This window comes from Colius striatus, chromosome 6 (genome assembly GCF_028858725.1).
Source record: "Colius striatus isolate bColStr4 chromosome 6, bColStr4.1.hap1, whole genome shotgun sequence".
NCBI classification, from domain to species: domain Eukaryota; kingdom Metazoa; phylum Chordata; class Aves; order Coliiformes; family Coliidae; genus Colius; species Colius striatus.
The window spans coordinates 39,836,629-39,853,833 of record NC_084764.1 but is presented as its reverse complement, the minus strand read 5'-3'; the positions used below and the strand labels follow the sequence as shown (position 1 = coordinate 39,853,833).

Genomic DNA, 17,205 nt, shown 5'->3' with positions numbered 1-17,205 from the left:
CCTTCTATGAGTGCATAACCGGCTGGCTAGATGAGGGGAGAGCAGTGGATGTCATCTACTTTGACTTCAGCAAGGCTTTTGACACTGTCTCCCACAACATCCTCATCAGAAAGCTCAGGCAGTGTGGCTTGGATGAGTGGACAGTGAGGTGGATCAAGAGCTGGCTGAATGACAGAGCCCAGAGGCTGATGATCAATGGCACAGAATCGAGTTGGGGGCCTGTGGCCAGTGGAGTTCCACAGGGATCAGTTCTGGGGCCAGTCTTGTTCAACATCTTCATCAACAACCTGGATGAGGGGACAGAGTGTACCCTCAGCAAGTTCCCTGCTGGCACCAAACTGGGAGCACTGGCTGATTCCCCAGAGGCTGTGCTGCCATTCAGCGGGATCTCAACTGGCTTGAGAGTTGGGCAGAGAGGAACCTCATGAGGTTCAACAAGGACAAGTGCAGAGTCCTGCATCTGGGAAGGAACAACCCCCTGCACCAGGACAGGCTGGGGGTCAAACTGCTGGAGAGCAGCTCTGCAGAGAGAGACCTTGGAGTGCTGATTGATAATAAACTAAATATGAGCCAGCAATGTGCCCTCGTGGCCAAGAAGGCCAATGGCATCCTGGGATGCATCAAGAAGAGTGTGGGCAGCAGGTCGAGGGAGGTTCTGCTCCCCCTCTACTCCGCCCTGGTGAGGCCTCATCTGGGGTCCTGTGTCCAGTTCTGGGCTCCTCAGTTAAGGAGTGATAGAGAACTGCTGGAGAGATTCCAATGGAGGACTACTAAGATGACAGGACTGGAACATCCCTCTTATGAGGAGAAAGGCTGCAGGAACTGGGGCTGTTTAGTCTGGAGAAGAGGAGATTGAGGGGAGATCTTATTAACATTTAAAAATATCTAAATGGTGGGTGTCAGGAGGTTGGGACATCCCTTTTTTCTACAGTAGATAGTAACAGGGCAAGGGGTGATGGGATGAAGCTGGAACACGAAAAGTTCCACTTAAACACAAGGAAAAACTATTTGACTGTTGAGGTGAGGGAGCCCTGGCACAGGCTACCCAGAGGGGGTGTGGAGGCTCCTTCCTTGGAGGTCTTCAAGACCCACCTGGACATGTTCCTATGCGACCTGATCTAGGTGACCCTGCTTCTGCAGAGGAGTTGGACTGGATGATCTCTAAAAGTCCCTTCCAACCCCTACCATTCTATGATTCTAAGGCCCATCTCTAATTAAATAATTAAAATGATGACATTAAAAAGCAGTAGAACAATGGAGCAGCTCTCTCATGGATGACCATGTCAGGGTAGTTAATGCACGGTTTGGTGTGGAAGGCAAGAGGAGCTTTCTCTGCTGCCACCTCCCACAGAAGCTGTTGACAGACAGGCAGCTTGCAGTGCCCCAGGTCTCCTCGGTGGATTTACTCTTCTGAAAAAGGATCATGTAACATCCCAAACACAACACTTCCTGACGGCACAGATGAAGCTCTGTCAGTGCTCTCACTGCCTCATCCACTGATTTTAAAGGGATCTAACAGATGGGATAGTTTTCCCTGTCAATTGCTTGCACCACTGCTGTATTTAAAAACAGGCAGCGACAAGTTTCCTCCAGGGCACAGCACAGAATATCTGCCCAGAGATCAGTTTAACTCAACAAGCAGGACTCTGTTTTGAAGTGTAACAAGTACACTCTTTGACAACATTTCTCCATCAGGAAGAGAGCACAGCAGGAGCTGGCGACAGCAGCATGCCTCTCCAACACCTCTGAATGTTTCAAGCCCTGATGGTAAGTCCCCACTTCACATCAAGCTGTAACTCCAAATTAAATCTGCACTAGGGCCCTTCTGCCTCTTACATATGGAAAGGCACAAGCACATGAATGCAGCCACCCATGGCAATACTGGATAAGAAGAGAGTAGGATAGAAGTAGTAGGGCTTCCAAAATCTGCATCCACTCTTCTCTTATGCTTCCCTCAGTGACCAAGAAACCATCCACCAAAGACACGTTTATGCCTATCCCCCATCTGCAGTGTAATGATGGCAAACTCAGAAAGTATAGCAAAACAGGATCTTCTTTTTACACAATAATGATATGACTGGAATGTTTTATACACAGTATCCATCAGGATAAAAAGATAGGTTTTCTGTTTCAGTAGGCAATGGGTTAGAGGAACATTTACTATGCATTAGCTACTACTTATTACTACCTGAATTAACAGTTTAAAGCTAACTTAATGGTTACTTATTTCACAGAGATTACTTGTTTCACAGAGAATGATGTTACTTACTCATATCCATGACAACAGGTGATTCTCTTTCACTCAGCTCCAGAAGGTAACCTTGAGGAGCGTTCCCACTCCAGGATGGGATGGATTTCCAGACATACCCCAAAGCTGAGTATGTAGGAATCCCTACCTCTCAAAAACGGGACTGGGCTTTTACAGAATGAAGTGACTGACTGGCAGTCACCTGTCACTGAATTCACATCTCAGCAGAGCCAGCAGAAACATCTGGTTTCTAGCAACAGTGCTATCTCAAGAGATGTCTTGTTTCACAGCCCGCTAAGCTCAAGAATTTTCTCAGTCCTCCCCAGTTACTCTTGGAGATAGCCCAGTCAGGCTGGTGTGCAACAGCCTTTACCACTGCAGCCAGCATGACTCCCTTCAGCTCCTGTCTTTCCACTGTGCCAAGATGCCATACCCTTGGTGACCTTTGCAGAGATGCCATCCCATGCCAGCAACTCGAGACACAAACCAGCACAAGCCAATGGCTCCATGATGCGTTCTGTCCTCGGGTAACTCCTACAGAAACCTGTGACTACTCCTCACTCTCTCTCTCTCTCTTCTCCCCTCTGCCACCAGATTACCTTGAGCCTCCTCAGAATGGCAGCGACTCGTTTCTGGAGGTTGTCCCAGCGCTGGTTGCCTTCGTGGACCATCTGCTTCAGCTTGCTGGCGGCGTCGGTGCGGTTCTCGCGGGCCAGGCGCCTGTACTGCTTGTTGATGAGCTCCAGCTGAGTCAGCCGCTCATGAACCTGCCGCTGGAACGCCTGCAAGGCAAAGCAAGGAACTGGAGCTGTGTGATTCTGCCTGTTGAGAGATGATGGTGATGCCCTCCCCTTAAAAACAGACCCTTCTAACTGCAAAACTAAAGGAAAGGACCCATACAAATGTCATCTGCTCACACTGTGAAGAAAACAAAAACAACACCTGACAAAGGTCTCCTGCCTATAGAAAGCAAATCTTTACCTTATAAGCAGGATCCTGTCAATTAAAAGCAATGGATTCTCACCATTACAAAAAGAAATAATCTGGAGACAAATAAATCTGCCTGATACCTAAAACCACTCATTGGGCAAATTGTTTATGTCCTCTGTACCATCACCACCAAACTGGTGAGAATGCATTTCATATAGACAATGAATGGTTAGAATGGTAGGGGTTGGAAGGGACCTTTAGAGATCATCCAGTCCAACTCCCCTGCAAAAGCAGGTCAACCTAGATCAGGTCACACAGCAACATGTCCAGGTGGGTCTTGAAGACCTCCAAGGAAGAAGGCTCCACACTCTCCCTGGGCAGCCTGTGCCAGGGCTCCCTCACCTCACAGTAAGCAGTCAGCCCATTCAGCCCACTGCCCAGCACAAAGAGAATCAAGTGAAAAAAATGACCTCAAATTTCTTCAGCTCCTCCTTTGCATGGGTGTACAAAACCTCTGAAGAATTAGGCTTAGCTGCAATCCTTTCAGATGTTTTTAGCCAATCTTCAAAGCGAGAATAGTCTTCCAAAAACCTCTGCCACAGGCGCCAGGTTTCCTCGATTCTGAGAGGGAAAATGCAAAAATTGGAAAGGTTTTATCACCAGCTAATTATTTGTTTCATAGAATCATAGAATGGTAGCGGTTGGAAGGGACCTTTAGAGATCATTCAGTCCAAACCCCCTGCAGAAGCAGGTCCCACCTAGATCAGGTCACACAGGAACACGTCCAGGTGGGTTTGGAAACCTCCAGAGTAGGAGCCTCCACACCCTCCCTGGGCAGCCTGGGCCAGGGCTCCCTCACCTCAACAATAAAATAATTGCTACAGGCTTCTTTGGGAGGAGTAAGGAAAAAATCCTAAAGACTTACTTCATTCTCCTTTCCATGGACATGGCACAAATGTTTCTCCACCGTCTGTCCAAACTCCTGCTAGTCTGCTGGATGGAGTCACACTCTGTCTCATTAGCACACGCATCTGAATCGTGCAGCAAGACTTCACAGATGTTAAACACAGATTCCACCCCTGCTGTGTGCTGCTCTATGTCCCGCTGCAGATCCTGCATTGGTACAAGATGAGCTTGAGTAGAGGGAAAAGTGTGTGGCTGGGCTTTCAGACACAGGTGGAGGATGGGGAAAGAGCAATTGGTGTGTCAGGAAAAGCTGCAAGATGAGCTGTGCAGGTGACAGGTCAGGACACAACTGCCAGGCAAAAAGGGATTGTCCAGTTTTGGTTTCTCAGTGGAAGCTTCACCTTCTCACTAACTGTGGACAGTTTTAATGTGCATTCAAAACCCAAGCCTTACACATGCTGTAAACACATACTAGTTGTGACAGTACAAGATGACAGTGTCTCATGTCAGCTTACTACACCATAAGGCTTGATAGAGAATTCCTAGTACAGTTTGTGTACTTTAGTGACTGTACAATCTCAGGCTGAAACACAGCACACACATGGCTGGGGTTACACTGCCTGCCTTATTCCCTCTTGTAGGGATCCCGTTTAAACAGATTACTTTCAAGGGTCTATACTACAGGTTTGTTCTCCAGAGCCTGTATCTCCATCCTAGTCTGGTCTCTAATTCTGTAAATGATCTGTAAATGGAACTGAGTAACAGTCAATGGAATTGGAAAAGAAAGACTTATCTCAATCTGTCTTACAGAAAAGGTAGCTTTGTACAATGCTGCCAACTGTGTTACTGAAATGGCAATGTCCACTATACTTCCAGTTTTTCCAACCCATTTCTGGCTTTCCTCATGGAGAAAATGAAGAGACTTTTGCTTGAATAACACTAGAATAACAAACACAAATGAGTACTTTACTGACAACAGTGAACAGGAGCTCCTATTAAATAGTATTACTAATTTCAGTGAACAGATGAAGCACAATTGGTTTTGCTTCAGACTTACAAAACTAAACCAAAATAAAGCAAACAAAAAACCCCACTCTAAACAGACACAGCTTGTAGAAAACAGGAAAGGAGGGGAAGATCTTCCCAGAAGTCAACAAGCTGCAAAGAGTTGAGTCTCACCCAGTGGCAGTCTGCAGTGGTGTTACATGGGTACCTGAAAGGGCTGCGCCACAAAGGGTCAACATTTGGCTGGTGGGATTTGAGGTAACATACAGCTTTAAGGAATCTAGAAGCCAAAATCTTTACATAGATGACAAACTGCCTGAAGCAGACCTAACATAATCTTTCTGACAGCTTATTAAGGATTCACAGCTGTTTTCTGCGCAAGAGGCAGCAGTGCCTTTTTAACATAGGCTCCACACCTGAGAGCAGGTTCTATCGTGCTACTGGTACCTGGTGAGACTTTTCTGAAGGGATTCAATTACACTGGATTTACAGCTGCATTAGTGAAAATGAGAATTTAAACCACAGATTACAAATCCACTCTCCTTGCACTACGGTAATATTGCTGACATCTCATCACTTTTGGTCATACCTGGAACAACCCTGAGTCATTGCTGTTTTCCAAGCTGTTATTCCAAATGACCTGCCTGTATATCAGTGAGACAAACACAACAGACTCAGGGGGCCAGGAATACACACTGAGCCTCAACAAAATATTTCCCTTCAGTTCTGCACAACATTGCCCAGAGAGCTTAAAAAGACTACATACTGCTAGACTTCTGCATTAGTGAATCAGCTTTGAAATCTTCACATCAATATTGTTCATGTTTTAACATCCATCCTTTAATTGAACAAACGTGCCATAAAACATCTCTGTGCACAATGCCTTTAAATCTCATCATTCAAGACTGAACAGGTAAAGCTTTTCCAGTCATGGATGTCAAATAAAAGAAGCCTGCAGGGCATATTTCTCACCATCACTCTGTTCTTGCTGAAATAATCATTTGGACAGACCCAGGAAAGACCGTGTTACTTGTTGTGTCCAAGTTTCTCTAATGAAGGCTCTTCTTTTTTTTACTGTGGTCTTTCCAGTCAACACAGTCTTCCCAGCCCACTAAAGGGCTACAGTACAAGGAATCTAGAGGTGCCCAGATGTCTGTGTTTGCAACAGAATCCAAACAGCAGTGCAGTAAGCGGCTCTGAGCAGCAAATGATGTCTCTTACCACTACTGAGCTGAAGCTTGAATGCTCGTAAGGAAAATACATTAATTTGGACACGATTCCTTTGTGCCCCGTGTTCTGTCTGGCAATTTATCACAGCCTCTGAGAACTCTAAAGGTTTGGATGGGAAAATAATATATTTCCTTGTTGTTTGCATGACCTTTCACAAACAATCAGGAGCACCCTGCCAAGGCTCCTGGTGTTTGACCAGCTCCCGCAGTGGAGGCAGCGGGAGCCATCTCCACTCCTGTGGCAGAGGAGCTGATCCTCCCTGTGATGGCTGGGATATGAGTGGATGCAGATTAACCAGCAGAGAACACAGCCTTCAGCTCTGGGCCACTCAGAGATAGTTCCTTAGAACTTGAAAACAGCAGCCAGAGAGAGAGCAGATGGGAAGGATACTCACAGGTGTTCTTAAAGGCAGATGCTATAAAGCTTCCATGCATGACAGCTTTTTTCTTGATCCTTGGTTTTAATGAATCACAGAATGGTGAGGTTGGGAGGGATTTCTAGAGATCATCCAGTCCAACCACCTGCTAAAGCAGGTCCACCTTGATCAAAGGACACAGGAACGTGTCCAGGTAAGTTTGGAAACCTCCAGAGAAGAAGCCTCCACACCCTCTCTGTGCAGCATGGGCCAGGGCTCCCTCACCTCAACAGCAAAGAAGTTTCTCCTCATGTTCCAGGGTAACTTCCTGTGTTCCTGCTTTTGCCCCTTACCCCTTGTCCTGTCACCTGGTGCTACAGAAAAAAGACTGGTCTCATCCTCTTGACATCCACCCTTTAGGTATTGATAAGCATTGATAAGATCCCCTCTCGGTCCTCTCTTCTTCAGGCTAAACAGCCCCAGGTCTCACAGCCTTTCCTCATAAGAGGGATGTTCCAGTCCCATCATCATCTTAGTAGTCCTCCACTGGACTCTCTCCAGCAGTTCTCTATCACTCCTGAGCTGAGGAGCCCAGAACTGGACACAGGACTCCAGATGAGGCCTCACCAGGGCAAAGCAGAGGAGGAGCAGAGCCTCCCTTGACCTGCTGCCCATGCTCTTCTTGATGCATCCCAGATGCCATTGGCCTTCTTGGCTATGAGGGCACATTGCTGGCTCATGTCTAGCTTGCTGCCCATTGGGACTCCCAGGTCCCTCTCCACAGAGTTGCTCTCCAGCAATTATTTAGGGCAAATATCCTTAACTCAAAAGCCAGTTGGCAGATGTGGTTCAAATCTGGGCAGACACAGCACAGCCCTGAGCAAAGGCTGACTCCACTAGAAAACCTGTATTTTGGAGAACTTCCTTTTTCTTCCTTGGCTGCTGATGAGATAAATTTACTCCAGGACTATCCATCTCATCTCACACTTTTACCTGGCTGTGACAGCTGGCACATTTAGCTGTGCCCAGTCCTTGCCATCTCCAGCACTTCAGACTAGCATAGATGCTGAAGATCCCACAAAGGCATTGTCTCAGATAAATGTCTACACACACTCAACCAACACCCACAGTGCTAGGCTGGTTCACATTGATGCCTCAGCACCATCTCATCCAATCCTGGGGGGACCTTCAGAGCCTGCCTACGGGATCAAACCTCAGTCAACGGTGTGTCTGTGCAAGTCTACCTTCTAAAGCTTAAACATTCTTCCCTGTTCAGCTTGCTCTGCTGTCTGCAAGGAGGGGGGAACAAGAACTGAGCTAATGAGGGCAATGCATCAAACCATAGCACTTCAATCTGTCACAGTCAGTTTGCAGGTGATCCTGGCTTTCACGCCTTGTCAGTCCAAGTTATCCTCATGGATTTTTGCCCACTGTCCGAGCCCCGCCTAGCCCTTACGAACTCACTTAACTCATCAAACTACCACCTATAAAAATGCTTTTGTTTGTATTTTGCATGTTTTCCTTGGGTGGAAGGGGGTGGGGTGGGGGGTAAGTGAACACAGTACTGAAATTACAGCAAGCAAATAAAAGTTTTCCATGTCAGGCATCTTGGCAGGAACATGCGGTGAAAAGCAAACACTTGAAAGGCCTTGCTAAAGAAAAGAAACAGGTGATTTTAAACCAGGACCAATTGTAATCAGCAGGCATTTTGGTTCATTTACTGTGCCTGCTGCTATTTCCCACCTGCTGTTCTGCCAGTCTCTTCTGGATTTCTTGGTCATCACAGATGTCATAAACAACAGGCTTAGAAAGCTCAGACTCAATCCGGGCCAACCAGGTGCGAAGGTTACTCATGTTTTTGTCCAATAGTTGTATAAAAGCAAATGTTTCCTTCAGCTTCTTCACCCTAAGCAAACCAGGAAGAACATTTTTGTTACGAGGATCTGCAATCAGTGGAAATGATGTTAGCAGAAGGTGATGACAGGCATGGCTTTATGGTGCACTTACTGTCGCACCAAGCTGTTGCCTCTAAACTAGAGCCATGTTTTAGTCAAAACCTACCTAAATTGGCTCAGCAGGCCTCTGCTCTACAGCTGCAGGAAAGTCTTGTGTGAATTCTTTTATGAAACTACAGGAGAAGAGTGAATATCTGTAGCCTCATTCATCTGACAGTGAGCCCTTCAGTCACTTTTTAGACATTTGTCTAAGTGGAAGTTTGTACCATGACACGCTGCAGTTAAACTAAGATAGGGATCTGTGGTCTGATGTTCCTGCTCTGAATTATGTTCAGTGTCTTCTTCAGCACCCAACATGCCCATCCTAATCAGCAAGGTACCACACTGCCATTTGCCTTGTGCAAGTCGATGCTGACAGGAGAGAAAAAGGCCTGAACAACAGCTACTGTAGAACTTACAGCATCACAACATTAAAAGCTCTTCTAAATCACACACAAAAATGTGTGGAGATGTGCCAGGCTCTCCTGGTGGGTGAAAATGAAACAAAAACAGTCCTATAGAAGAACAGCTAGAGAGAGTTGTGAACCAGACAAGCAGATGAACCATCAAGACCATTCACTTTTCTAAGATCTGTTTGCAACACAGCTCTTGAACCACAAACTTTTCCTCATTCCCATCCTTTCCAGTGTATTCCCATGTCAAAACTCCAGAGCAGCCCTCAAACTATCCAAGCAGCATTTTTGTACAGTTGGCAAATTTGGCCCCATATGCTGGAGGAATATCTGTTAAACTACCTCACTGCTCTCAGATCTTTAATTTATTGCAATTCCCAATATAAAATGCTAAGAAGCCCAAAACTGGGGTGACACATTTCTGACTTCAGATTGACATTGGAGCTTGTCATCTAGACCTTGGTAGTTAAAAGAGAAAATTATATAGACCCTGGTTTCCATCAGAGCATCCAGAACACGAGATGAACTGTACCAAAAAACCATGTATTTCTCTCCATCAACTGCAATCCACCCTGTAGTACTAGAAACATCAACACTGTGAAGATGCTAAAGCCAGGTGAAATCATTCCACTCCTGTCCTAGGAAAAAACATACTACTTAGCCAGCCTGTTGTGATTTAGAATACAGATTTCCATATTAAACCCTAATTTACTGGCAACTCTAGCAGTCTGGCAACTACCCAGACTAGGAGCCTCATTACTGAAGTCAAGTGCAGTGCAAAAAGTTCATGTCAAGAAAATGCCAAAACATTTCCCACTCATTAGCCATCATGACTGGGAGCTGACACCAGCTAAATAAAACCAGCAGCTGGAACTGGAAGGGCAGTTTGTACAAGTTTGTACAAATGCAGGGGACTGCTGAAAGGTCTGAGATGAACCCTGAAGTCCTTCACAACACCAGCACTGTGCAAGTCAGGGCTAGGGCAGGGCAGGGGGATGTAATCTCATCTAGGGCAGGCAGGGACAGACTATACCAAAGCAGAGCTGCCCTGCCAGGGTACCTGGATACTGGCTTCATGCAAAGAACCTGCCCCTCTTTGCAGGAAAAATGAGCAGCTTCCTGGCCTAAGAACCTGTCTGCTGCCAAATGATCCTGCAAGTCTTAAGGAGAGGGATCCAAACTGCCTGTAACCAAGTGGCTTTTGCAGTTGCCCATTGCAGCATATGATTCATTGAGAAAAGATATCCAGGACAGCTAATCCATAATGAATATACCATGCTGTAAGCAACAACTGACCTTATTAGCAACCCTATGGTAACCAAAGAGGATATGTACGTCAGCTAGGCACTAGGTGTAAGGTAGAGCACTTATGGAGGAGATGTGGGAATGACCCTGCTGGATTTGTTCAGTTTGGTTATCGTGAAGGTACAGAGTAAGGCCAGCAAATTTGAGGTCTCATATGGATTAGCAGCATGGGAAGCACCTTCCCCTAGCTTTCGTCCTAAAATGACCAAGCAGTACAGCACATCCAGTTGTTTTACAAGCAGGCTGAGAAGAGCACAGTCCTGCACTAAACTTCCCTCTCCAGAACATACAATTAGTTTTGTCTGGTTGATGTAGCCCTTCAAGCCAGCTTGAGGTGTATGGCCCAAGTCCATGGTCCACCTCGTTTCTGCCTTGCACCCACAATGCCACTGACAGCTGTGTAAAGTGCAAAGCAGCTGCCTCTGCCCCCTTAAATTGATGGTGCCTTCCACAGCTGCAGCTGACAGACTGGAAACCAGCATATGACAGAAGCACTTCACGGCTCTTGCGTTTCTTAACTAGTTCTTTCCAGAGCTTTGCCCCCTGGCTCTACCCAGTATGCAGAAGGCATCTGATTCCCAAGCAAAAAGCTGCTGTGTAAATCTTCCTGCTCCTGGTTCTGCTTCTATCAAGTGGTACCCAATGAACATGCCATACTCTGATAACTGCACAGTATCATGGACTAGCAGTAATTAGGCAGACCCAAGAGACAATGATTGTTCCTTCGCTCTATCCCTTGCTTCTCTGTATTCCCTTTTCTGTCTGTATCCACCTATTTCCCATCCTGAAGTTGCATTACAGAAAAGATGATGAGTTGTGAGACAGCTTTCTTCAGTCTGCACATTGAGTAATGAGTAGGTAAACACAGCCAAGGAAGTCCAAAGCAAACCCAAGAGATAATAGATTATAAATAAATGTCCCTATGACTGACAGCACGTTCCATACATTTAAAAAGCAACAGTTTTATAATCCAAGCGGGCTTTTTTTGCACCACTCCCCCCCCAAGAATACAATTCCGATTTAGAAATCACTCCAAAATTCAATTCACAGATATTACCACAAATAATGGGTCTTTATCTGCTAGTGTTACCAGAAGCCACAGTCTCAAAGACAACATCACTGTGGTACTGAGAGCTTGTATTTACTTCCTAGCAACTGCCATTACAAACAGGCCATTGGAATTCAGTAATTCAACTTGTTACATATTCTGCACAGAATATGTATCAGATTTGCCAGTCATTTAGACCACCCTTAATGCTCTAATCTTAAACTCAAGCTGAAAAGACAGAGAAGAATAAAAAAGTATCAGAAGCTCCCATGAGTGCAGTGGGTATACAGGAAGGCAGCCTTGTCCAGATACTCACACTGGCTGCTCTTGCTGCAGTCAGCAGACACAGAGCCCAAGGCAAAGGGTCAGGTTCTACACCGAAGCAACAGGTGCATTCAGCATCCTCCTGAGCATCCTCAGCTTGCACAGAAGTCACAAGGAGTTGCCATTTCTCTGACTACAGCTCAGAGGAAAACGTAAAATAGACTAATGAGGTCAACAACAGTCTTACAACAACCACTCTCAGATGCATTTTTTCACACTGCAAGTGTTCTTGCAAATTAGGTGCTCTTTGCATGACAGAAACCTAGTGTACTCTTTTCAGAAGCATCCTATTTGGCCTGAAAGACAGGCCTGTGGGGAGTTGGGTGAGGGTGCACCATGCAAGGCACCAAAGCCTGGGGGCAAAAGCTCTCCCAGCATCCAGGTGAGCCATCACCCAGCATAGAGTGAATTAACAAAAACCTCTGCATACAGTGAATTAACAGCAGTGACAGTTCAAGTGAGATAGAGGAAACAGCTCCCCCTCCAAGTTATCCAGAAGGTGGAAGTGGCTGCCACCACTGTTCACAGAATGATTATAGTTGGAAAAGACATTTAAGATCATCGAGTCCAACCACTTACCTCACACTGCCAGGCCCCACCACAAGCTTATTGAACTCCTCCTCCATAAAGTACAACTCTCTAACAGGCAACTTATTCCTTCCCAAATAAAGGCCTAGCTATCCACAGCTCACTTCCCACTGAGAAATCACTTGACACCATTCAACACGCTTCCAGAAGCAGATAAAAGCCCCATAATTTATTAAAAGGAAAAACCCATCAGGTACCACTACAAATTAACAAAACCACCCATGAACTCCTGTAGTTTGCAACAGGCCCAGCACAGAAGATACTCAGATTGACATCTGCATGAAGCGCCTGGGATAAGCCAAACAAAGCCGGTTTCTACATGCCTTAATCTTTTCACCAAAACAGAAGTGGCAGAAAAAGAACAAAACTAATAGATTATAACTACAAGCTGGCTGCAAAGAGTGAACAGAAGGACTAACTGACCTGACTCTAGATTGGATTTGGGTCTTAATATCCTCGATGAAGCTGCCAGCATTGGGTTACAAGAGAAATATATTAAGCAGTCTCAGGCTGAACCACTGCACAGCCCCACAAACACACAGAATATTTGGTAGTAACTACTCCTGAAGTATCTAGCAGTGGAAAGCACTTCCAGGTTGACTGAAATGTATTCACACAAACAGAGACAATTGCAAAATGCCTGCCAATTGCATTCCATTAGCTGTCAAAGTGCTGCAGGAGAAGGTACAGGGAAACTCAAATGGGGTAATAAACGACATTTAAACGTTAGTGTCTGAAGGAATGAAAAATCATCCTGACATATATTCCAAACTCTGCCTCACAAGCACAAATGCCATCAGAAAATATCCCCGGTACATTCCGAGGGGAGAGGAGCGGAATTGCCCTGCCAGCTGACAGGATTGTTTACAACCCGGTAAGGCAAATGAGATGCACAAGGCAGGAAACCTTTGTTCACTCAGTTGCGGAGCGAGCTTAACCGTGTGAGGGACAAAAGACCAGATTCGGAGAAGCGATGTCAACAGCAAATTTTAGGCCTTGGCATAAAAGACAAGGAGGTTTCTCTTCGCAGTGCCCGGCCCCGGGAAGCCCGGGCGTTTGGGGACTGTGCCAGCGGGGCGAGCAGCGGCCGGACCACAACAGCCAGTCCCCAGGGCTGCTCTCGCTCATCTCCCCTCCACGTCTGGGGTGCAAAGCCCCCGGACGCGGCTGACGTTAAGCGAGAGGCCGCTGAGCGCTCTTCCTCCTCCTCCTCCTCCTCGCCGCGGCACGCCGCGCCTCGCCCTCACGCCCTTGCCCATGGCGAGCCGCGGGCAGCGCACGGGCTCCCTTCCCCCCGCCGGCCCTCTGCGACACGAAACCCACCCCCAGCAAACCCGCAGCCGCTTACCGACATGGCACTTACGGTTCGCAAGAAAAAACCATCCCTCGGCTTGCGAATCCCAAGCTGCGAGGGGGACCGGCTGGGCGACCACGGCAAGCGTGGAAGAGCAAACCCCTCCTCCACAGATGCCCTATTTATTTCGCCGCTTTAGCATCCTGCCTGGGGGGGAGTCTCCCCCCTCTCCCCCACCCTCCTCCCCGACCCCCCGAGCTGGGGAGACACTATAGCTTCTTCTCAGTTTTAACCCCTACGTTTTGGGTTGGTATTTTACCTGGCAAACGGCCGCATGCCTCCTCAGAACAAAACCCCCGAGAGCTTTATTCTGACACAAGAGAATTAGCACGCCAAGAAGCGCACGCTGAGCGTCTGCCCGCGCCTCCCGACAAAAAGGTTGTAAGCGGGAGGCTTTGCCACCGAGAAAGGTGGATGCGGTGGCTCATTTCTTGTGGGAAAGAGAGAAATCGGAGCCTCAGCCCCGGATGATTTGCGGCAGAGTGAATTTGAAGCGAACCCAAAAAAAGATGAGAAAATGTACATCCAACGCACAGGCACCACGCACACAGATGTATCCTCACTTCCCCTGCTCGCTTCTTTCTCGCCTTTACCATTATATCCCAAGTATTTAAGTACGAGATAAATCTCCCACACACTAACCTGAACTCTCCTTAACCTTCCAGTGCAAGCGGAAGGCCTCCAGCACAAGTAACCTGTTAATGCTGGAGGACAAAACAACCCCATATCTTCATTTATGATATCATTTATTTGTGGAAAAACACCCTGTCACGATTTCTGCCTGTTAGGATTGCCAGAGATCACGGGGTGGGAAAGAGAGGAGGAAGTCCAAGAACCGTGGATTAAAAGTCACTCCCCACCGAGACAATAGTGGGGAGGTGGGGGAGAAGAAGAGGTTATGATAATGCACCCCAAAAAATGATTTTGAAAACAAAGCTTTTTCAGCATTCAGGTAATCTTGTGCAGACCTGTATTGGCTTGCCAATCGCTCACATTCGGTACATGGCAGGATAAACATTGCCTGGGAAGACACATCACACTGTGAGAGGGCTTCAGGTATTTGCATGAGTGAATCGTGCCCAGTCACCTCAGCACTTTAACCTGATTATGGTCTGAGGAGGTTCAGAAACGCATTTGAAACTGCAGGTCTGAGAAAGCAGGGAGAGAACCCTCCCAGGAAGAGCAACAGCACGCAGAAGACAAGGACTCCCCTTGCAGCGCCGGTCCCCCTGCTCCCAGCACGTATTGCATCACTAACATAAGCCCAACCATCATGCCTGAGACCATAATGAATGCTGTTACAGCTTTTGCACCGAAGAAAAACGTAAGCCCCAAAGGACAGGGAGCTCAGAGAGCATGGAAAGAAAGCAGGCACTCGGCAAGTGAGATTTCAACTGTCCAGATTTAAAAAAAGGCAAGAAAATAAATACAAGAATGAGATTTTAAAGTGGTATCGTCACAAACCAGTATAATTCTGCTGCACATAGCTGTCTCATTTACCTGAGGGCCTCCCTGAAGCATACTTTGCTTCCCTTGCCACGCAAAACTAACCTGCAGCAATTTAGAAAGACCTTTGAACTCAGGGTACACCCACACACTGACTGTGGGCTGCCCAGCTGCAGCTGTGACAAGGTAGGAGGCACATGAGCACATGGTGCCTGATGAGCTGCCCTGCCAACAGGCTGGCAACCTGCTGGAAAACAAATAGAGCAGCTGAGAGGTGACATGAATCACTGGCTCCCCACACATCCCAGGCTGGGCCTGCTGCTGCTGGAGTGGCTGTGGGGCAGTGCAGCAGTGGTGAGGGGGCAGAGAGGAAGGGGAAACAGCAGCAGATCACTGGAGCTCCTCAATAAAATCTCCCTGGAGTCGAGGTGGTGTCACTGGAGAGCTTCAACCCCCCTCCTGTTTTACTGCAACCTGAGCAGTTTCAGGCTGTTTGGCATTTTGAGCTGGGGTATGCAAGAAACCAGCTGAGAACACTCTGAATCTCCCACGTTCAGTCTGGGGAGGAAGGGGCTGATTTTGGTCAGTTTAGGATTCCTGGACCCTGCAATGAAGGCTGGCAGCTTGCAAACACAGGGAAAAGCCCTAGTTGCCAAGGACTCACATTTAAAAGGCACATTTGGCCTTGCTAGCTTCCTGTATTTTCATGCTCACATTAAAGGTCACAGTCATTTGAACCCATCCTTGCTACATACACAAAAAAGGTGCCTTTCTCCACAAGGCTGAAAACACAGACCAGACCCACCGAGTAAGAAAACACATCACAGCCAGAGCAGCTGAGAAATGGCTTCCCCTTTCCACAGCTAAGCATCACTGGGAAGAGCTGCAGGATGCCCAGAGGTAGAGAAATGCAATGTTTGTTAAGTGTAGAGGTTGGTCTGCAGCCCCAAAACTGATGGAGGCAGCCCCTGATGAAGGTGGTGGATGTATTGAAGGCTCAAGTCCCACCTAAATGCTTGGCAGAACCCCAGCAACATGGGTGTCCCTCCACTCTGCCAGCAGGCACTTCACAGGCTGCTGTGCCAAGGCAAACGCTGCCCCCTGTGCTGGGAAGCAAAGCCTGGAGATCCTGCCCATGGCAGCTGGGACAGGGAAGGACACCGAGGAACACGGCTGTGAACAGCACAGCTCCTTGGCAGTTCTTCTCAGTGACTGCCTGGCTGATGAGTGCTGCTCCAGAGCGTCCCGGGGATGTAAATCCCACTCCACGGCTTTTTGGCTGCCCACCACTCCTGTGCAGCCTGTGCACTCCTTCTCCTACTGTTTCAGGCCTTTGCTTGGGTGAGTGTGCTAGCATGAAGCCTTTTCTTCTGGCTGAGTGCTGCTACCAGGCTGGTGATGACAGAACAAAAGCAAGAGATTTCCTGTGTCCGTTTTCACACTCAGCACAATGTGCCCTTTCTGCTTGTTAGCATGTTTGGATTCCCCCCTCTATCAACAGGGGCTTCAGCATGAGAGCCTCCCCTGGTAAGAGTATCTTCTGAGCTGAACAGAAATTCATTTGTTCTCCTTTCAAGGCATGCTAATGTCTTGCTGGTTACTTTATCCCATGAGAATTAACATTTTGAGACTTTTCCAAGTTTGCACCAAGCCACCCTCCAGCTGCAGCTCGTGTGGCAGAGCTTTTGTCACCACACAAGCTGAGCACAGGCATATAATGAAAGTGTTAAGTCCTGCAAGTGCAGCCATATGGCAAATCTGAGCTTGTCACCATGAACTAAGAGAATCACTTCAAGTACTAAATGGGGAGCTCACCTAATTTGCCCATCTGTCCCAGGATGTTTATTGGTTTAAAAAGGTGAAATGAGCTATCAGGAGGAATGCTCTGGATTGGTACATTGGCTTGAGACTGGTTTGGTTTCATGTTGGCATCACAAAGCCATACACTGCACTACAGAAAAGAGAAAATGTTACTCAGGTCACAGGGTCAGCCAGGGAGACAGCAGGAACCAGAGAACTGAAAATGGCTATAAACCTCAATTAGACTCCTTTGGGGATG

The 17,205-nt window shown here is 47.2% G+C and overlaps 1 protein-coding gene across 2 annotated transcripts in view; it reads right to left on the bottom strand.

Moving 5' to 3' along the window:
* SYNE2 (spectrin repeat containing nuclear envelope protein 2) overlaps positions 1-17,205 on the bottom strand; it is a 199,214-nt gene that overhangs the window by 13,933 nt on the left and 168,076 nt on the right. For both annotated transcript variants that reach the window (XM_061998801.1, XM_061998802.1), the window contains exons 102-105: positions 8,418-8,580; positions 4,104-4,291; positions 3,649-3,799; positions 2,848-3,030 (exon numbers count right to left, since the gene is read on the bottom strand). In XM_061998801.1, the coding sequence (XP_061854785.1) occupies positions 2,848-3,030; positions 3,649-3,799; positions 4,104-4,291; positions 8,418-8,580 (685 nt within the window). The remainder of the gene's footprint in view (positions 1-2,847; positions 3,031-3,648; positions 3,800-4,103; positions 4,292-8,417; positions 8,581-17,205) is intronic.